Source organism: Equus asinus, chromosome 13 (genome assembly GCF_041296235.1).
Source record: "Equus asinus isolate D_3611 breed Donkey chromosome 13, EquAss-T2T_v2, whole genome shotgun sequence".
Lineage (NCBI taxonomy): Eukaryota > Metazoa > Chordata > Mammalia > Perissodactyla > Equidae > Equus > Equus asinus.
The window spans coordinates 1784361-1806740 of record NC_091802.1 but is presented as its reverse complement, the minus strand read 5'-3'; the positions used below and the strand labels follow the sequence as shown (position 1 = coordinate 1806740).

Sequence of the window (22380 nt, the reverse complement as noted above, 5' to 3'; positions counted from 1 at the left end):
ATGCCACGAGGGGAACTTCCTGAAATGCTGGCGGCATGGCTCGCACACTGTCCCTCAAAGGACCTGTGGTTGCTTTTGGTGGCAAGAGAAAGCAATGTGCCTGTTAGTTAAGTCTGACAAGAGGGCCCGTGCTGGGAACAGTCAGACAGTTTGGTGGGAAAGGCATGAAGAAATTTAATTCATTATCTTCTTAAGTTCAAAAAATGGCCTATGTTTTTTTATTTGAGGTTAAGAGGCTCAATTATGGGGTGGAAATGTTTACCATTTATTCTTAAAATCAAACACAGAATCTAGCTGACATGTGATCTGGAGACCAGACTTCAAATGAAAAGAACCCGTCCCACCATTACAACCAAGCATCTCACTTAACCCCACTGTGATCACTCACCTTGCTGAATGAGGAAAAGTGGAGCACCACGTCATGTGTGAGCCTCAAGAATTTGCCGTGGAGTTTTTAAAATCTCTCTCTTGGAAAAAATGGTAATATCATGCTCACTAAGCTCTGAGTTGGGTGAAGTTAGAGAAGGGAGGCAGCGTGGCACAGAGGCACAGATGACAGGCTCTGGAGCCAGAATGCCCAAGCCTGATTCGCCATTTCTTGCTGCTGACCTTGGGCAAGTGACTTAACCTCCTGTGCCTCAGTTTCCTCATCTGTAAAGTGGGGATAATAACATACCTATGTCAAAGGGCCATTATGAAGGTGAAATGGATCTGCACAGGTAAAGCCCTCGCCTGCATATACTACCTACCAACTCATGCATTAATACCCACTATTATTGAGCAGGTTTGGGTTTAAAATATCAGCAAGCTCCAGCCAGAAAGAAGGTCCTAATAACCTGAATGTCGCCCAGTTCTGATTCCCCAGGTGTGACAAAGAAGTTGAGCTCACATGGGCCGCTGCCTCAGCGTGGCCTGATGAGTGGCACTAGGTCCGCACCCAGGATCCGAACTGGCAGACCCCAGGCCGCTGAAGCGGAGCATGCGAACTTAACCACGCAGCCACAGGGCCGGCTCACGCTATCAATATTCATTATTAAGACAGCGTGGCATTGGCATAAAGAGAAACATGCATATCAGTGGAATGAAATAGAGAGTACAAAAATAAAGCTACAGGGGCCAGCCCAGTGGTGCAGCGGTTAAGTTCACACGTTCCACTTCTCGGCAGCCCGGGGTTCGCTGGTTTGGACCCCGGGTGCGGACATGGCACCACTTGGCAAGCCATGCTGTGGTAGGCATCCCACATATAAAAAGTAGAGGAAGATGGGCACGGATGTTAGCTCAGGGCTAGGCTTCCCCAGCAAAAAGAGGAGGACTGGCAGTAGTTAGCTCAGGGCTAATCTTCCTCAAAAAAAAAGTGAAGGAAGTTATATTCCTAATTCTCAACCCTTCTTTTGAGACGCAGCTAGGTAAGACATTCACTTCAAAGCCTCCCAAAAAACCTCAAAGTCAAATTAAACCAAAAATAAAGCTACATATATATGGTCATTTAATTTTCAACAAAAGAACCAAACAATTCAATGGGAAAATGAAAGTCTTAAAAAAAAGTATTCTCAACAAACATAAAAAGCAAATAGGAAAAAAATGAACCTCATCCCCTACTTCACACAATATACAAAAACACATTTGTGACGGATCAGAGATCTAAATGTAAAAGCTAAAAATATAAAGCTTCTAGAAGAAAACACAGAAGATGGTGGTAGACAGAATAATGGCCCTCCAAAGACGTCTACATCTTGATCCCTGGAACCTGTGAATATGGCAAAAGGGACTTTGCAATTAAGTTAAGGATCGTCAAAGGAGATTACCCTGCATTACCCAGGTGGGCCCAGTGTAATCACGAGGGTCTTTATAAGAAAGAGGGAGGCGGGAGAGTCAGTCAGAGGAAAGACGGTGGAAGCAGATGTTAGAGTAATGTGATGGCTGCTGTGAAGATGGAGGAAGGGACCACAGGCCAAGACCTGCAGGCGGCCTCTGGAAGCTGCAGTGGGTAAGGAAATGGATCCTCCCCTGGAGCCCAGGAACCAGCCCTGCCAACACCACGCTGTTAGCCCACTGAGACTGATTTTGGACTTCTGATCTCCAAAACTGTAAGATGGTAAATCTGAGTTGTTTTTAGCAGTAATTTGCATTTGCGGTAATTTGTTACCACAGCAATAAGAAACTAATACAGGGCCTACCATCATTACTCTGGGACAGGCAAATATTTCTTATAGGACACAACAGGCACTGAGCATTTTAAAAAAAAAACCTTGATAGACTGGACTTCATCAGCTTCTGCTCATCAAAAGGCACTGGAAAAGGCCTGCCCAGTGGCATGGTTGTTGAGTTCCTGTGCTCCACTTCGGCAGCCCTGGGTTCACTGGTGAATCCACACACCGCTCATCGGGCCATGCTGTGGCGGCGTCCCACATACAAAAAATAGAGAGGAAGATGGGCACAGATGCTAGCTCAGCGACAATCTTCCTCAAGCAAAAAGAGGAAGATTGGCAACAGATGTTGGCTCAGGGCCAATCTTCATCACCAGAAAAACAAAACAAAAACAAAAACCAAACGAGCAAGCAAAAAAAAAGTTGAGCTCATAGCAATTAGGTTTCCCTTCTTTGACTGGGTCTGGAGAGGAATAAGGAGAGGAGAAAAGCTCCTGCTTCTGATGCCAAAGGCTGACGTTGCTGTGGTGGGCATGAGCAGAGGGAAGAACTCTGTGAGCAGTCAAGGCATTGAGCACCCACCAGCGCTGCCCTAGGGACAAAACAGTGCAGACGATGTCCTCAGACCAGCCCCCAGCCCTTCAATCCCCGAGGCCCAGGCAGAGGAATTGTCAGCACCCACCTGGCCCCAGCCTCCGTCAGCCAAGGGCAGAGGCCCCATCCACTAGGGACAAGAGGGTATATGGACGGTGGGAGAGGAGGTGGCAGGAGCTACACTCATCTCTTCACAAGACAGAGTCGGTCCACTTTTCCCTCTTAGTTCCAGGAAAAAAGCTGTCAACGTGGCTGAACTGTTCCAGAGGGCTGGAGACTGCAGATAAGCACGCACCCCGAGCCTGGCCCACAGCACATTCTAGCCAGGCCCTCTGGCCACCAGCCAGCAGAATTCACCCAGACCTCCTCAAACAGACTGCATTGTCCTGTCTTGGTGTCTTTGCTCAGGGTCCCACTTCCTGCCCCAGCTGACCCTGTGCAGCCCGGCCTGGCCCCGGGTGGGAGGGGTGCTCTGCCCAGGCCTGCACAGCGCCAATGGCACACAGCCACTCTCCCTGTAGCGTGCGCCACACTCCACCTCTGCTTGCGGGAGCTAGGAATTCTATTTCTTAGAATTTACCCTATGGACATGATCATCGAAAGATTTATTTAAACATGACTTCAGCTGTTAGCAATCATGTTTTTGAAGAATATTTGGTGACAGAAAAAAGCAAATACATTAAGTAGAAAAAAGATACTAAACCATATGAGATTTAAGTTTTGTTAAAATATACATATTATATTTAATACACATCAAAGCAAAACCAGAAAGAAACACATCAAAATGTTAACAGTGTTTCTACTGCTAGATGGCAGGATTGTAGCTGTGGGCTCTGTTGCTGTCTGTCCTTCGTTTATTCTGGCCACAGCATCCACCATCGCTGCAGCCCTCCCTCTGTTAATAGCGTCTCAGTTTTTCTCTGCAAAGCTGCCCCCATCCTTAACAGAATGTCAGCCAGGATGCCCACCCTCCCCTGGCCAAGGACTGGCGCGGGACCCCAGCTCAGCCAGTCAGTCTCTCTCTCCTGGGAACACGAATCTCGGGCAAAGAAACCAACGGATGGAGAACGAATGGAGCTGCGCGTTTTTCAAGCTCATACGCTGAAGAGACCATCTGTCAGCTCTGGCTCCCCAGCTGCTCATCTAAGATCTGCTTCTGCAGCTTTTCCTTGGATTCTCTGAGCAAACCAACATCCTTCTAATAAACTCTACTTTTGCTTAAGTAGCCAGATGCCATTGATGCTGCATGAGACTAGAGAGTCCTAAGTGATATCCTCTTCTTACACGTTCACTGGATTGCAAACCCTCTACGGTGAGCATGTGCTGCTTGCAGAAGTGGCTAAGAGCTCGGGCTCCGGGCGCACAGATCTGGACTGAGCCCCACCGCCTGCGTCATCATAGACCCAGCAGATGAGCTGCCTCCCCTCTCTCAGCCCCTTTCTTCATTTGTCAGATCAGAAGAGTATTTTATTTCACAAGAAGCTGTGGTAAGCCTTAAAAACGATAATAAAAGTATAGGACCCTGCATATTAGAGGCGTCAAATAAAGAGCAAACATTATTACTAAAAGGTGTCTGATAACTCTCAGCCACACAAATGAATCTATTCGTCTAACAACGAACGCTGAGTGCACACAACGTGCGGGGTCCTGTGCTGGGGCTGGGGTCAATGGCAGGTGAGCCAGTCATGGTCCCACCCTCAGAGATCTTGTGGTCCAGCGGAGGAGACAAACAGATAAGACACAGACAAAGAAATGGACCCATTTCAAACAGTGTGTTACACAGGAAACGAGGTCTGAGACACAGGACAACAAGGTGGAGAGAGAACGTACTTGAGATATGGTCAGGAACTGTGGGGGGCTGGGCTGAGCCCTACTGGATGAAGAGGAACGAGACATGCAGAGGGCCCAGCATGGGTGAGGGAGAAGCAAGAACACCTGGCATGCTCAAGAAACAGAGGAACGTGGAGCATTGTGAACAGAGAGGACAGAAACTTAGGATGGGTGAGAGAGGTGACTAGGCAGGGCCTTGTAAATTATGGCGAGGAGTTTGTGTGTTTGTGTTTGTGTGTGTGTTTGTGTGTGTGTGTATTTAGTTCTACTTTAAGTGTAGTGGAAAAACATTAAAAGATTTTTATTTTTTTATTTTTTATTTTTGGTGAGGAAGATTGGCCCTGAGCTAACATCTGTGCCAATCTTCCTCTATTTCATATATGGGATGCCACCACAGCATGGCTTGATGTGTGGTGTAGGTCTGTACCTGGGGTCCAAACCTGTAAACCCCAGGCCACCAAAGCAGAGCGTGAACTTAACCACTACGCCACTAGGCCAATCCCCCCATTAAGAGGTTTTAGAGTAGAGAGTTGACATGATCTGCTTATGAAAGACCTACTCTGGCCGCGTGTGGAACTGAAATGAACAGTTTAGGAGGCTATCTTAGTATTTCTACAAGGAATGCTAAGATGGTGGTGATGGAGAGAGGCAAGTGGACAGATGCTAGAAATACTTAGCAACAGCATCAACAGGAAACATGACCTCCTGATGTGCTGGACGTGAGGGGTAAGAAGGGTGTCACTGGGACGGCTTCAGACTTCCAGCCTGAGCGGGGAGGGATGGACATGGGATAGAGCATCAGGACCCCAGGGACAGACACATCAGGTTGGAACTGTCTGGAGCTCAGAGGGGAGTCCCGGCTGAGGCTACAGGGGTAAGATGGTGGGCATAAAGATGACACTGAAATGCACAGGAATAGACAAATGACAGCCACCTTATCAATTCAGCAACCACTGGACAGTCATCCTAACCACCCAGTATAATCCCAGCTGAAACCGTTACTCTAACCCAGCAGTTCTCAACTTAAAGGTGCACCTGGAGGGCTTGTTAAAAGACACATGGCTACTCCCAGAATTTCTGACGCAGGTGGTCTCAGGAGGGGCCGGAGAACGTCCACTTCTTACAGGTGTCCAGGGGCTGCTGACCCCAATGGGCTGGGCTCTGACCCTGGACCACTGCTCTCCCAGGAAGAGTGGACCTGGCCTTCAGTCCTGACCCCTCACTTACCGACTGTGGATAAGTCCTTAAGTCCTCTGAGCTTCACCAAACTCACGTTCCCTGTGCTAACAGGGCGTCGGGACAACCACGGAACGGGGTGCTATGAGCACGCGATCAGTGGGCGCCGAGCGCCACGCCTGATACCACTCTAACTGCTCAGTAAGTGAGCTCCCGCCCCATTTAAAGCACACAGAAGGCACTCAATGTTGGCTGACTGTGCATGTTTTGTTTCTAACCTGGAGCTGAAGAGAGATACGAAGACACTCTGGAGAGCTCCTGCTGGAGGCCGTGCCAAGCCCGCAGAGCAGGAAGCCTCCGGATCCCATGGCCCACTTTCCTGGACTTGGGCAGGCTGCTTGGACCTCCCCAGGGCAGGAGCTGGGCCCTGAACCACCTCTGTGTGAATGCCTGCCTCCTGGGCACCAGATCTTTACTCTGGGTTTGGCAACCAGAGGTTCCCAACTTCCAGAAAAGTCTGTTTCCCGTAATTCTATTTTTTCAATAAGGACAAAGTGAGTGTGTACCAATATGTAATTTAACTGTTTCACCTTTGTAAGACTTTTCATGTAAATAAATTCACATGCCCTAATATTTGGGTTTCGGTTGCCTCCAATCCCTCCCCTGACACACTTTCTCTCCGTCCATCCTTCACAAACAACACTGCACTAAAATGTGGATGGTCACCCTTCCCAGAGAACCTGGCGTCTTCACCAGGTACCATCCAGAGAACGTGACGGAATCTCAGAGTGGTGCTAGAGAAGGTGTTCAGGAGAGCAGACCCTGGCAGAGAGACAGGAGGGAGCGACAGGAGAAGTGGCAGACAGGAGGCGACCCCAGCTGGCCAGCAGCTGTGCTGAGGGTCAGCACCCCTTACCTGCTACACATGGGGTAAAGGTGACAAGGGGCAGAGCACCAGCCCGCGCCGAGTGAGCTGCTCGTCTTACCTTCTCATAGGGACAGTACTTGTACATCCGGATGGGGCTCGTGCAGATGAAGACGTCAGTGCTGCGGGAAGAGGAAGGACAGTGAGCCTGCCAGCCTACGTCCCTGTGGCCCCCGCCAGCCCCGCCCCCACTCTGCGGCACCGAACCCTCTCAGTCTGCACCACCACCCAGAATGGGAAAGCCCACTGCCCCGAGTTGCTCTCCATACCAGTGACATCTGCCCATCCTATGGCCCTGGGCAGCCCTGTGCCACGCCACTCCTTGGCCCAGAGAACCAGCACAGGGGTGGGCATCCAACTTATGGCAATTCTGCATGGCTGGACCCAAAAGGTTAGCTGGGCTAATCAGTGCCCTCTGAGATCTGAACTGGGAAACACTGAGAAAGAAGCACGTGGCACGGAGAGGAGCACGAAAAGGACGCAGGGCAAGTGACTTGAGGGAGAGTCAGGACCTCATGCAATTCAAAGTAAAGAAACCTTCGAGGAAGAAGTCTTCCTAAAAAGTATGCCTGCCAAGCCCTCTGGCAGGGAGGAGCAGAGAGGAGGAGCCCAGATCCAAGCCGGCTAAGCTCCCCAACCACAGGAGCCCCCTCAAAACGGGCATGGGCTCTGCTCAGGGAGGCCCCTTCCCCACGGTCTGTGGTTCCGTGCTGGGTCAACGCGGGGGCTGACCTCCCAGGAGCCTGCTTCTCTTCACAGCCCCAAGGCTGTCCTTGCTGACAGAGCCAGCTGGTCTCAACACCCACATAAAGCCGGCACCTACTGGCTGATCAAACTGAGCCTGCGGAAGACTGGATTTTCCTGGCTCCTTTTCTTTGCAAACTAGTCCCCTGAGAGCCATGGTAAGATGGCCAGGCTCCCGGGCAGAAGGCACGTGTCTTTCAGTTCCCTGAGTCTCCCCTCTCTCAGCACTGCCTCTGCCAAGTTTGTGTCCCCTCCCACGCGCAGGCTCGGTCCCCTAGGTACTCAGCCTCTCCCCAAGGTTCTCTCACCTCCTGCCTGCACTGAAACCTGGCCTCCCAGGAAGAACTCGGCTCCCCTGCGGCTGAGTGAAAGCCGCTCGCTCCTCACGCCCCACGTGCTTCAGAGAGGAGGTGAGGAGTCTTCCTGCTCTGCACTGCCACCTGCAGACCACACACCCCTCCACACTCCTGCCTCCTACACCACAGCCCTGCTGTCTCCGTCACTGTCACCTACTCTGGCCCAGGCCGTGCCCCTCGTGCCCTCCCCCACTCGCGGGCCTGCCGTCGTCCTTCCATCCCGCTCCTATCACTGTCCTCAGCGACCATGTCACGTACACACACACTACGCACACACATGCAGCTCCAGCCCCTCAGGTCCTAACCTGCTCACCTCCAAACCCCGTCCCGCACCCGTCTCCAGGCCCCTGCCACCGCCGCCCGGGAGCTTGTAATCACTTCTGCTGTCTCAACTTCACGCTTTGCTCTGGGACCACCACCCACTACCCTTCCAGTAAACTCATTCTAACTTCTTCCGCTCGGTCTTCAACCCCACTGAGGCCCAGCACCCTTGCATCCTCCCTGGCGGCCTGCCTCTCCCACTGCCCAGCACCACCATCACCCAGCTCGCCTTTCTCTTCCTCCATGGGGGTCTGTTGTGCTGGGCCCCCAAAAGAACCCGACTGTCCAGCTTCTCCCACCTGCACCCAAGCAATGCCATGCTGCTGGAGAAAAAGAAAAAACACATAACCAGTTTGGCCAGTTCCACCTTAAAATCATAACCGCAACCCCGAGGGTCTGAGCCCGCCTGGCAGCCTTCCTCGGGGCCCTACTGCGCGTTCACTTACTGCTCTCCTGCGCAACGCGCCTCGTCTGCTCATCATGAAATCGAGAAAGTCGCCTGTGTCTGAACTTCCTTCTCCCTTTCCACTGCCAGGAGGAAGCGGGTCCCTGCCTCCTCTGCGCCGAGCCCTCCACGTGTGCCCTGGATCCCGTGCCCTTATCTTCACAGGGAGATCGGGCCACTCACTGCAACATGCCCCTTCCACCACTCCTCCCTGTCCCAGCACATTCCAGCGCCTCCCGTCTTAAAACATACATGTGCGCATACGAAGCCCTGACCCCTGCCCTCCCCTCCCCACCCTGGATCTCCGCTCCCGTCGCAGCAGAACAACCTGGCAAGTGGCCTGCACTTGTTGACTCCACTTCCTCACCTCCTGTGCCCGCTCCAGCCAATCCAGCCTGGCGTCCAGCCCCTCCACTCCACAGAAATTGCCCGTTGTCACCAAGGACCCTCAGGTCACCATATCCAATGCACACCGCACCCTCCTCCTCCTACCCACCAGCACGCAGCGTGGCAGCCACACCCTCCTCCATGACAGCTCTCCCGTCCTGGCGCACCTGCCCTCACCAACTGCCCCAGCAGAGTCTCCCGGCCTTGCCGGCTGGCTCTCCCCAGCTCTCTGGCTCTCCGTCTACACTCCCAGCTCAGCAGTTCCTCCAGGCCTAGGGCTTTAAACACCGTCTCTATGCTGGTGCCCCCTAACTTTACCTCCACAGTCCAGCTCTCTCCTCTATAAGAAAAACCACCCAGTTTTTCCTCCTGTGTCTCTCCTTCCTGTATGTCTCCTTTCCTCTCACACTACTGCCACACCCACAACACTTCTGACACCAGATGTGAGGGGAAGCTCGCACACCAAGCAATTCTCTGTGACACCAGCTGGTGTCCTACAATTTAACCCAGTTCTGACACTCTACCTGGAGACAGCGTCAGACCCCACAGGTTAAGGGCTCAGTCCCACAAGACCGGCCCCACTTCAGATGCCAGTCACAAGTTCAAGTCATCAGCTGTGCTTCTGACAAACCAGCTACAGATGGGAGGTTCCCCGGCCCCCTCCGCGGGCTCCATCAGTTTGCTGGAGTGGCTCACAGAACTCAGGGAGACACTTTACTTACTATTACCAGTTTCCTATAAAGGACACAGAGGAACAGGCAGGTGAAGAGACACACAGGAGGAGGTCTGGGAGGGTCCCGAGCGCAGGAGCTTCTGTCCCCGTGGAGATGGGGTGCGCCACCCTCCCGGTGTGGCTGTGTTCGCCCACCTGGAAGCTCTCCGAACCCCCTACTATTGGGGTTTCTGGAGGCTTCCTCACGTGGGCACGATCGACCATTAACTGCATTTCCAGCGCTCTCCCCTCTCTGGAGAAGGGGGGGTGCTGACAGTTCTCAGCTCAACATGGCTTGGTCTTTCTGGGACCCAGCCCCATGCAGGAGCCATCCAGGGGTCGCCCCAGAGTCACCTCATTAGAACAAAAGACGCTCCTGGTGTTCTTATCGCTTAGGAATTTACAAGGGTTAGGAGCTTGGTGCCAGGAGCGGGGGCAGAGACCAGTACACACATCTATTTTGTATTAACTCACCTCTCTCCTGAGTGCCAGGCTTACATCCCTAATGGCCTATTAAATATCGCCATGTGGCCATCGCACCAGCGTCTCAAACTCGGTATTTTCAAAATGGAGCACGTGGTTGTCCCCCTCCCCAAACCTGTTCCTCCCTCAGTTAATAGCATTACTATACATGTACCTAGCTGCTCAAGCAACAAACCTAAAAATCAGCCTTTTTCCTACCTTTCCTCCACCCCCAATATCCATCACCAGGTCTGACGGGTTCTGCCTCCAAAGCATGTTTCAGTCTGTTAGCTTCTCTCCATAGTCATTGCCCCAGCCCAGGGCACTGCTGTCTCTCACTGAGCTCCAGCGCCCAGCCATTCCCTGAGACCCAGCGCCCAGCCACTCCCTGAGACCCAGCATCCAGAGTGATTGTTCCTGAACAGCTTTATCAAGGTATAACTGACACACGATAAACTACACATATTAAAAGGGTACAAAATGGTAAGTTTTGACACGTGTGAAACACAGATCATCACAGTCAAGATAATAAACACATCCAGCACCCCTTTGTCATCTCTCTGCCTGCCCTTCCCTGTCCCTCCCCCACCCCCTGGGCCCCAGGGAACTAGTGATCTGTTTCTATCACCATAGATCAGATCGTATTTTCTAGAATTTTATACAAATGGACCCACAGAGTATATACTCCTTTTTGTCTGGCTCCTCCATCCAGTGAAACTATTTTTGGGATTCATTCATGTTGTTAAATGTATCAATAGTTCCTTTTTTTCTAATTGGGCAGACTGATTTTTTTAAAGTTTCACTGAGATATAATTCATATACCATGACAGCCACCTGTTTTAAGTGTGTAATTCAATGAATTTTAGTATATTTAGAGTTTGACAACGATCACCAGTCAATGTCAGAACACCTTCATCTCCCCAAAAAGAAACCCTGTATCCATCAGCCGTGACTCCCCACTCCTGCCCCCGGCCTTAGGAAATCACCAACCTACCTCCTGTCTCTGTTTCATATGAACGGAATATGAAAGGACATTTCATATGAATGGAATCCCACGCTATGTGGTCTTTTGTGACCAGGCTCTTTCATTTAGCACCATGCTTCCAAGGGCCCTCGGCACTGTAGAATGCATCAGTACTTCATGCCTTTTTATTGCTCGAGAACATTCCACTGTGTGGATAGGCCACATTTTGTTTCACATTTATCAGTTAATGGGCATTTGGGCTGTTTCCACCTTTTGACTATTGTGAATAGTGCTGCTAGGAATATTCATGCACAAGTTTTTATGTGGACATATATTTTCATTTCTTTTGAGTATATTCCCAGGAGTGCCAATGCTGGGTCATATGGTAACTCCATTTATAACATTTTGAGGAAATGCTTTCCACAGCAGCTGCACCAATTTACAATCCCATCAGCAATGATAATGGTTCCAAATTCCCTACATCCTCGGCAACACTTACAATCTTCCATCTTTTTTATTATCGCCATTCTAGTGGGTGTGAAGTGGTTTCTCATTGTTTTTTGACTTGCTGTTCGCCAAGGACTAAGGATGTTGAGGCAAATTTTAATGCACTCCTTGTGTATATCTCCTCTGGAGAAATGCCCATCCAAATTCATCACCCCAAGCCCATGTTTGAAACCTAAGTTCTATCCCATAATTCTCTCCTCAGCCTCAGCCTCCACCACTCTACCATCCCACCCCCGACACGCACTCAGTCCCAGCCATACAGGTCTCCTTCATGTCATCAGATAAGCAAAGCCCTCGCCCACCTCAGTGCCTTCACACCTGCTCTCCTCCTGCCCTGGAGGGCCGCACCCCTGGTTCCGAACTAGCAGTTCATTCCTACCCTCAGGTCTGAGGCCAAATGTTATCTCCTCAGAGAAACCTCCCCACCCACCTGGAGCAGCCCCTTTCCCACCTACTCCCAGCACACCACCGTGTTTATTGCCTGCACAAAGCTTACTGCAATCTGAAATTACTCCGTTTACTTGTTGTCATCCTTCCCTCCGTTTACTTGTAACGTCAACTCCTTGAGGCCTGAGACCTTAGGTGTCTTATTTACAAATACATCTCCAGGGCTAGACAGTGCCAGGCACATAGTAAGTGGCAAACGAATCTGTTTAGTGAGTGAATGAACTGTCTCTTATTCCAGGCTCCACAACAGAGTAACAAGAGCCACGTTTAAACACAGGTTTAAGCACATCTAAACTTGTCCTAAATGAGATGCTTCCTTCAAAAGTAGTGCCCTATGATGTCAAATGCTTGTTTTGACAAATACGATCGCTTAATATGTGTTGGGAGTTAGATATAACAACAACTATGGAAAAATACATATATATATGAAAGAAAACTCAAACAAAAAATACCAAAATGTAAGAAAGCAGTGGTTTCAAAGTGGTGAGATTACGAATAACTTTTTATCCATTTTTTAATTTTCAAAAATTAACCATATGCTATATTTTTTTAGGGCAAACATTTCTGGCCTTCTCTTAGGGACTGACTTCCCTCTGAAGCCAGTTACAATCACATCAGAAAGTACTCGTTGCTTGAGGCATGATGAGTTTCCTATTCAATGTACACTGAAATCCATTACATTCTAAGCATCAGGGAAATTCAGACATGACTCACTTATTTGCTAGCATTGACTCTAAATAAGTTTTGGCTATTTTTACACATCAAATGCCCCTTTAAGGACAATTCATGTTGACTGAGGGCATTTTATGAGGCATATACTCTGCGAGTTGTTACTACTAAAGGGATAGCATGCAGGACTAAGTATCCACCAACAATTTAAATGCACATGGCTTTGATCCAGCTAGTCGACTACTGTACTGAAATACTGGCACACGTACACCAAGACTCTCACTGCAGCCCTCATATACAAGAAAAAATGAAAAACAGCTTAAAAGTCGTACGGAAATCATTACATAAACTATGGTATATGTGTATGATAAAATACTATATAGTAGGTAAAAAGAATAAGATAGTTCTATAGTATTGATATGGAAAATATCTAGCACATATTAAGTGAACAAGAGAAAGCTACAGACACAATAAACCCAACAGCTACTATGTGAATATTCATTTGGCGAATATCTGAGTGTGTACCACATGCCAGCTATCACTCTAGGCCTGAAAAGAAAGGCGTAACCAAGCCAATCCCTGACCTCCGGAAGCCAACACTCAGAAGAGGAAGGGACAAGCACAGACACACCATCCCAGCAGAGAGTGGGCGCCCAGGCAATGCGGCAGAATGACTGGGGAGGACGGTGGCCACTTTAGCCGTGGCAGTCAGGGATGGCCTCTTTGTAGAGGTGACATTCAAGGTGCTCAGAGCTGAAGGACGAAAATGATGTGTCCCTGCAAAGAACCAGAGGAGAAACTTTCCAAGAGATATAATAAGAACAGAGGCCAGAAGGCCAGAAATAAGCGTGGCACATCCATGGGGCAGAAAATAAGCCAGTGTGCCTCGAGCAGGTGAGAAGAGGTCAAGAGGTGGCAGGGCCAGGTCACAATGACAGCCTCACTGGCCTGGCGGGTTAGGGTTTATTTCAGTGCAACAGGAAGCCAAGAGAGGGTTTTAAGAGGGGACCAATATCACCAGAATTTGGTTTAAAAATATCACTCTGGCTGCTGGGTGGAACATATAAATTACAAATCTATACATAAATACATATGTAAATGCATTTTAAAACGTCTGGAAGCGTACACCCTAAATGGGCTGAAGGGGGATATACGTAGGGAGAGAGGCAAAAATGGGCAACTCACATGTTTTCACATCTCTTCACACTGTCTGAGTCTCTCATATAGTCGGCACTGACTGACCTTAGGAATCTTCCACCCAGTTAATAGCCAAAATGGAAGTAAAGGACCAATGATATGGTCCAGACTTGCACTTCCCAGACTGGTTGCACAACTCTGTGAGCATATTTAAAAACCAATGAATTGTACACATCAAACGGGCATATGCACACAATGGAATACTATTCAGCAATGAAAAGGAATGAAGTACTGATTCACACTACAACATGGATGAACCCTGGAACGTGTACGTCAAATGAAAGAAGCCAGTCACAAAAGACTACATATTGTAGGAAATGTCTAGAATAGGCAAATCAACAGAGACATAAAGTAGATAGTGGTTGCCAAGGGCTGCAGGGGGAGGGCAGGAAGGGGTATAGAGTTTCTTTTTGGGGTGATGAAATTGACTATGGTGATGGTTGCACAACTCTGTGAGCATATTTTAAAACCACTGAATTGTACACTTCAAATAAAGCGATTTTTAAAAAGTCCTCAGGGAAGCACATAGTTGTACTGGCTAACGGAATTTAGTGGACAGTGGGCAATGGCTATGGAGTGGGGGCTTCAGCTACAGAACCAGTCACTTCACTCGAACAAAACAGTACTCCTGCTTCCTTAATCATCCTTTCTCCTTAGGTCTCCTGTGGCACCTCTTCACACGCCTCATCTTTTTCTTCCCAGCACTTATAACAATCTGTAATTATCTTCACGTGTGTGATTCTTTGTGTAACACATGCTCTCGGCTGGACTGCGGGCTCCACAAGAGTAAGAACCACGTTTGTGTTTGTTCTGTATCACGGGTGCCCTGCAGCATCTACCAGTCCCTTCTCAGATACTGGCTGAATAAATGAACTCTGAACATCCAGCGAACCCAGTTAAATTAGACTCGATATTTTCTCAAGTTACTGGATCAAAACATCTTAATAACCTACAAACTTGAGTCCAACGACAATGAAACAAGCATGGTCCTGTGAAACGGGTGAGGAGAGAGAAGGGAGGGAGATAGAAGGGGAGGTAATGGCAAGAAGAAGGTGCAGACACTGGGAAGCGAGGAGACAAACTTACTTTTCTAGGTTGGCCATCTGCTTCACAGCTTCCACAGCCCCCGGGAGAGGTTCAAGGTCAAAAAAGAAATTCTCTGACTCCCATATGCTGATGGCCTTCTCCTGAGAAGACAAAGAGAAGCAGGTGACTTTCAGAGTCCTCGGCACCCTGCCTCGTGGCACAGAGGATGCTGTGGCTGGGGAGGGCTGCTGACAAGCAGGTGGGCCTTCCACGTTCCCCTCACCACCACCCCCACAGACACCCCCAAGGACTTATTTCCTGCGGGGAGGCAGAGGATTACACGAGCTTGCGTGTGTTCCAGCCCCTCTCCAGGAGGGATCTGACATCTGCGAGGAGGCAGCAGAGACCAGCCAAGGTGTTAGGGGCTGTGGACTCTGAAGTGTGCTCCGCTGCAGGGGCTGCTGGAGCCGTCTGGGACACAGGGCCATCACCACGAGCCTTACGTATGCTTGACTCCAGCAGCCAGCAGCAGCCTGCAGGCTCTGAGGAGGGACCAGGTCTTGCCAGAGCACTAGAGTCCTTAAATTCCAGAGAAACTCAGAGATCCTTAAGAGCACTGCCGTGTCTTCCCGAATAATGCGGGTGTGGGTAGAAGGCCAACTGGCCAGAGCTCCAGGCCCCTCACCCACATCAACCGGAACAGCTCTTTTATCTGGTTTATGCATTGAGATACCAATAAATACTTTGTTTAAAAAGTATTCTGCTGTTTTTTCAGTTTGCAAGCCAAAAATCCAGACCGTCATTTTACATATAATAAAACCAAGCCTCAGAACGGGGATTTACTTAACGTTACACAGCGAAACGGTGGCCAAACTGTGAGTAGAATCCCATCTCCAACTCCCAGGCTAGGCGTTTCCACCTTATGCTGCCACACCAAAATCAAGTTTGCAGAATGCCACACCTTTCCAGGGCCAGGACTAGGGAGGGGAGACATACCCCAGCCTCTGAGAAGTAGGAACCTAACCCCATGTGTGCAGTGCAGGAAGTGCCCCTGCCAGGTCAGAAGCTGCTCCAGAACAAGTGCCACCACCACGTCACTCCTGTGGGTGGAGTACACTGAGGCCACACTGGCAATACTCTTGTGAACAGTATGGGCTTAAACAAACCAGTGCTTATCGATAACATGCAGTATCAAAGCGATACTGTCAGAACTTGAACGTGGAGGTTCTGACTCACACGGAGGCAACGTGGAATGCTGGAAAGTACGCTAGACGTGGGAGTCAGAAGGACTGGGCCTTCCTGTGCGACCCTGGGCTAACCGCCTCGACTCAGGAATCAGCACCCCAGGATCCCCTCCCTCCCCCCTTCACTAACTTGCTCCGAAACCCCAGTCAAGACACTTTCGTTCTCTGGGCTCAGCTCCTCACCTGTCCGAACAGTGTAAGATTCTAAGTCAGTTACAATAAGCTTTGCCTTCCACCTCTGCCCTCTTTACCTCTCAGAGCAATGTGGAGATCAAAGGGAACAGGACAGAGTAGTATTGTGTGAAGTAGAAATGCCTACACAGGGACCCGGGGTTGGCTGGCTGGTTGTTTTCACCAGCAGATGCCGGGCCAGCTCGGCCAAGGGGAGAGCCAGAGGTGTCCTGCTGTGAGCTGTGCTGGGGATGAAGGGCATGTCTTCATCTATTAAAACCAGCTGCCTGCAACGTTCCCAGAAGCAGAAGAAATGAGCAGGTCACTCCCAGAGCACCCCGTTCCGAGCACCCCAGGAGCTCTGCTCCTCTGCCTCGTACTCGGAAAACGGTGACTCATCTCCTTAGAGCTGGAGTCTGCACACCTGCACAGCAGACTGGAAAAGCTGCTTTTTCACAGTTGGGGTGGGCTTAGTTTCATCCCCCTAAACAGTTCTGGGGAGGAAATAAGGTGCCCAGAGTACCAGTGCTGCTGTCTATAAGCGACACATACACAGCAGGACAGCACGTTACCAAGGCTACAGAAACTGCCAGGGTATTCTCTTGGGTTCAAAGTTTCCGATTAGGTATCAGGCCGGGGAGAAGTCAGTCCACTGGCTCTGGGAAAGTCGCCTTCCGAAGTGCCTGGTGCTAATGAAGAGAAATGACGCTTGATTTCCTTTTTAACACCTGCCCTTCAACAAACCAAATTATTGTCAACGTGCCTTACATATGTCAAAAGAAAAGTCACTTGTGAGAACAAGTGAGAACAGGACTTCAGGTGGGGAAGCTGAATACGCTTGGGGGGCAGAAAGTCCGGAGTTTGAATCCTGACTGAGCCCCTTACTAGCCATGTGACTTGGGACAAGTTTCCGCACCTGCATAATGGCAATAATCATGCCCACCCCACAGAGAAGATAATGCAACCTGTGGCTACAAAACAGGCTCCAGGGTCACCATCAGATCCTCCCATAGTGCCCTGAGGTGGCCAACGCGGTGGGGGAGGGTGGGGGGGGGCGGGCGGCAGAAAGCACCCAGCCTCTCTGAGTCTGTGCACGGCAAAATTCCCCGTTCCCTTCACGACACAGCTCAAATTTAAAACCAAGCTCTCTCTCTGTAAACCCGCCTGGACGCTGGCCTGCATCCATCATGGGTGCAGAGGGCAGAGCCCAGCGGGAGTCAGGTAGGTGGGGTCCTTCGCACTCAGCAGGGTCAGGAGAGCAAGGGGATAAACCAAGGAGCAGATCCTACCCTACCTTGACCACTGACTGACTGTGTGACGTCCAGAAAGTCACTCAACCTCTCTGGGAGCTATGCTTTCACAGAAAAGGGCAAAAAAGAATAGTAAAGACACTCATCAAATTCATGAGGAGGAAGAAACAGAAATGTGACTGCAGCAAGGGTCAAGGAGGGCTTTACTTGGAACGTTTATTTTAAAAAATTTACAAACCAAAGACTTCATGCCAAATACACCAAAAATTAAAAAGTCGGCTGGAGATGGAGAGTTAGCTATACTATGCTTTATATTCTCCTGAATTTTGAGAAGCCCTCGATGAGAGCCAACAGTCAGCGCTGGGCTGCGCCCGGCGCTGCACCCTGGGTCCTCCCCAGGACCCTGTTTTACCAGAGGCCCACCCGAGGCTGGAGGCGGTGACCCACCCAAGGCCAGGCGGGCTCCCAGCCCCGGGGGGCGGGCGCGCGGGGGATGCTCACGCTCAGCCCGGGCTGCAGGCGGCCGTACTGCTCCGACACCCAGAAGCCGCGCCGGTCCTCCAGCGCGATGAAGGGCTGGTCGGGGAAGCGCGCGCGGTACTTTCGGAGGAAGCCGCCCTCGAAGTCGGCCAGCACGCCGTCCATGTCCACCAGCACCCGCAGGGCGCGGCCGCCCGCCCGGCCCGCCGGCCCGCCCGCCGCCCAGCGCCGCCCCGCCGGGCCCGCCGCGCCGCGGGGCCGCCGCGCACACCAGCCGCCCAGCCGGATCATGGCCCCCCGCGGGCGCTCGCTGCGGGCGCCGGGGCCGGGGCTGCGCCGCCCGGCCGCCTCGGGCCGCCGGCCATGACCGCCGGGAAGGAGAGGGCCCTGCGGGAGGGGGCCGCGCGGGGGCCACGGGGGGCGCGGGGGGCGCGCGGGGCCCCAGCGCGCAGGCTCCGACCCCAGAGCGAGGCTGCGGCGCGCGCCGCCCTTAAAGGAACACGCGCCCCCGCGGAGGCGGGGCCCGAGGGGCGGGGCCATAAGGCCTGTCCCGGAGGCTGGGTCTGCGCCCCCACCTTCTCCCAAGACCCTGGAGCTGGCTCTCTCCTCCCACCGCAACCCCGAGGATCGAAGAACAGTGCGCACCCAGGGAGCAAGCCTGTGTCGCTGCGATGTTCATTCAGCACTTACTGTGTCGGGCTGTGGACAAAACAGAGAAGACCCCTGCCCTTCTGGAACTTAGGTTTTGAAGGGGAAACAGACAAAAAGCAAATAAACCTACCAAACAGGCCAAATAACTTCAAGAAGTGACGGTAGCGTGAAGGAACCAAGATCGGGTGATGTACGCTCTGAAGTCTCCCGCTTTACAGTGGGCATCTGGGGCGAGCCTGGCGTTAGCAGAGCAAATGAAGACCTTGCAAACATCACAGAGCCTTCATAAAACTGGTGATTTTCAACTAAACCTATAAATAAATATTGTTATGTACCCCTGCATAGGTTGCTTTAAAAAAAAAAACAGGGTGATGTAATGACGGAGAGGTGGGGGGACTGCCAGGTGGTCAGGGAAGGCCTCTTGTGGGAGGTGATTGTGAAGCAGAGACCTAAATGATGAGAAGGAGCTTGTAGGAACCAGAGACCGGTGGTCCAGACAGCAAGAGCAGCTGCAAGGCCTGAGCAGGGGGTGAGGCCCCAGGGGTGGAGAGAAGGCCAGTAAGGTGACAGTTTTCCTTCTTATGTTTCTTTGGCACACTTGCTGAGCATCTCCGATGTGCTGGGCAGTGGATATCGAGTGGTGAACCAAGTCCTCATGCTTATGGAACTGCCATTTTTGGGTCTTCCTGAAAGTATGGTGAGGGACAGGTGGTCCAAAGTGAGGTCAGAGAGACGGTCAGGGGCCAGCGAGGAAGCAGTGTGGCACAGCTAGAAAAGTATGTGAGCTGTGGGATCCCACTGACCCATGCCCGGACTCAGCCACATAGAAGGTTCTCAGCACCCTGGCACAACAGGTCACCCTGATGGCATCTCCCCGATTCAAGGGTGGGAACCAGGTCTGATCCATGCCTGCCTCTTGAATAAATGGGTGAATGTGATCCCTGCAAGAACCTTTGCTGATTATTTTCTGACCCCCTAACTAAGATTTCACATGTGCTTCTCCACCTTGATAGTCATTCTTCAATTACATCACCGTGTTTTTCTTTGTCATTTTACTATGAAAATTTTCATACAGGAAACTTGAAAGAACTGTACAATGAAGATACATATACAACCACCTGGATTCTGTAGTTAACAGTTTGCTACATTTGCTTTAATATACCTCAATGCCTTTCTCCATCCCTCTACCCATCCATCAGTCCGTTTATTCTCTGATGCATTCCAAAGTAAGCTGCAGACAGCAGTACACTTCATCCCTAAATATGTCAGCCTAGGTAGCTTTAAATGAGTTCAATATATTTAAGGGTAAATCTTACAAATGAAATGTACAAATCTTAACTTTAGCATTCCACGGGTCTTGACAAATGCCTCCCCAGACGATGTAGAGCAGTGCTGCCCGATAGAACCGTCATCAGTGATGGAAACGCTCTGTGCTGTCCAGACGCAGTAGACACTCACCGCATATGGCTATTGAGTAATTCAAATGTAGCTACTGAGACTGAGGGACTGGATTTTCCATATTATTTCATTTTAAATAATTTAAATTTAAACAAGCCATCTGGCTCGTGGCCGGCAGGTCAAACAGTGAAGCTATAGCATGTCTCCATCTTTCAAGAAAGTTCCTGTTCCTTCTCCATCAGCCCCTTCTCCCGCTTTGCTAATTTTTTCCACCATAGATGAGTTTTACCTGTTCTAGAACCATAAATGGGTTTGTACGCTATGTACTTCCTTGTGACTGACTTCTTTCACTCATTATGTTTTTGAGAGTCATTCATGTTGTTGATGTACCAAAAGTTTGTTTCTTTTACTGCTGAATTCTCTCATTGCATGAATATGCCTCAGTTTGTCCATTCTCCTGTTGATGGTCATTGGTTTCTAGTTTGGGGCTATTCTGACTAGAGCTGTTAGGAACATTCGTACAAGTCTTTGTGTGGATGTATTTTTTCTCTCGGGTAAACACCTCAGAGTGGAATAACTGAGTCATAGACCAGATATATGGTTAATTTTATAAGAAACTGCCAGACATTTTTCAAAGTGATTGTGCCATTTTACACTCCCACAAGCAATGTGCAAGAGTTCTGTTTGCTCCACATACTCACTAACATTTGATGTTGTCCATCTTTTTAATTTTAGCCATTCTGCTGAGTGGATAGTGGTGTCTCAGTGGGTTTCATTTTGCATATATCCCATGGTTTATTTTATTATCATTTCAAAAATTATTTTCCTTATTATTTCTTGTAGGTTTTTATTTTTTGTCTCCCCCTTCGGAATGTATGTTCCATGAGGGTAAAAGCTTAGTCTGGTTTGTTTACTGATGTGTCCCTAGTGCCTAGAACAGGTCCTGGCATATAGTATGTGTTCAATAAATTCATTCATTCTTGTAGTCACCAAACGGCTTTTGAGTGCCTTGAGCAGAGCAGATGTTAATCCTATTTGACAGGTGAGAAAATCCAGACTAAAAGAAGAGAGACTGCACCATGTTCAACACAGCTGAAAATAAATGCTAATCGTAGCTAACCTATATGGATGCCTACTATGTGTCAGGCGCCACCTAGGCTCTTTATGTAAATTGTCGTACTAAATCCCCACAAAACTGCCATGAAGAACATTAATATTAACCCATTTTAGAAAAGGAAACCACTGAGGCAGAGAGAGATTAATAATTCGCCCCTTGGTGTGGTAATTTAAAACAAACGACTTTGACCCTCCTCCCTTCTAGAGGTGGAGCTGAATTCCTGTCCCCTTGGAAGTGGGCTGGATTTAGTCATTTGCTTCTAATGAATAATGTGAGGGAAGTGATGGTTTGTAACTTCCAGGAATGGTCGTAAACGGCATTGTGGCTTCCTCCTTGCTCTCTCCCTTTCTTTTTCTCTCTTTCCCTGTCTCGGATCACTCACCCCGCCACATCTGAGGACATTCAAACAGCCCTATGGAGAGGTCCCCATAATGAGGAACTCAGGCCTCCCGCCAAGAACCAGAGAGGAACTGAGACCTCCCCACAACAGCCAAGTGAGCGCACAGTCTTGGAAGCAGGTCCTACAGCCCCAGTCAAGCTTTCAAATGATGCAGCCTCAGTAGACATCTTGACCACAACCTCATGAGAGATCCTGGCTCAGAACCACTCTACTCAGCTGCTCTCAGATTTGTAACTCAGAAACTGTGTGAGATGATAAATGTTTGATGTTTCAAACCTCTAAGTATGGGAGTATTTTTTTACTCATCAGTAGATCACTAATACACTAGGTAAACGTTAGAACTGGGATTCAAATTCAGACAGTTGGACTCCATTTGCCACGATGTTCATAATGCTACTACCCTTGATTGAGTGTCTCCCACGTGCCAGGCTCTGTGAAATGGTCTCCATGCATTAGTGGCTTTGATTGAAGGTCGGTCGTTGCACTGTAAAGCAGCGACTGAGCTGCAGGTTCTGGAGCTTTGCTGCCCGCAGCCGCAAAGGGCAAGGATGACAGGTACCACCAAGGCTACTTGGTTGTTTAAGCAATCCAAGTTTATTGACAAAGGGAAACAGAACAAGGAGCAGGGATAAAGGGGAACAACAAATCGGTACGTACAACATCCATGCCACAATCAGCCAGGGAAGTCCCAATAGTTTGTACAACGGGTGGGAGTGCCGATTGTCCAGGTCTGAGGCAAAGCGTCCTTTCCTCAGTGAGA

The 22380-nt window shown here is 50.0% G+C and overlaps 1 protein-coding gene across 5 annotated transcripts in view; it reads right to left on the bottom strand.

Moving 5' to 3' along the window:
- Positions 1 to 18664, bottom strand: part of NT5M (5',3'-nucleotidase, mitochondrial) — a 37997-nt gene extending 19333 nt beyond the window's left edge. The window contains exons 1-4 of one of the 5 annotated variants that reach the window (XM_070482222.1): positions 18022 to 18651; positions 14970 to 15070; positions 6734 to 6794; positions 1469 to 2392 (exon numbers count right to left, since the gene is read on the bottom strand). In XM_070482222.1, coding sequence (XP_070338323.1) covers positions 2357 to 2392; positions 6734 to 6794; positions 14970 to 15070; positions 18022 to 18594 — 771 coding nt within the window. In that variant the 5' untranslated portion in view covers positions 18595 to 18651 and the 3' untranslated portion in view covers positions 1469 to 2356. Of the gene's footprint in view, positions 1 to 1468; positions 2393 to 3456; positions 4235 to 6733; positions 6795 to 12502; positions 13464 to 14969; positions 15071 to 18021 lie in introns of those variants that run through there. The other 4 variants (XM_070482223.1, XM_044745457.2, XM_044745458.2 and 1 more) reach the window with 4 other exon arrangements.
- Positions 18665 to 22380: the final 3716 nt, after the last annotated feature.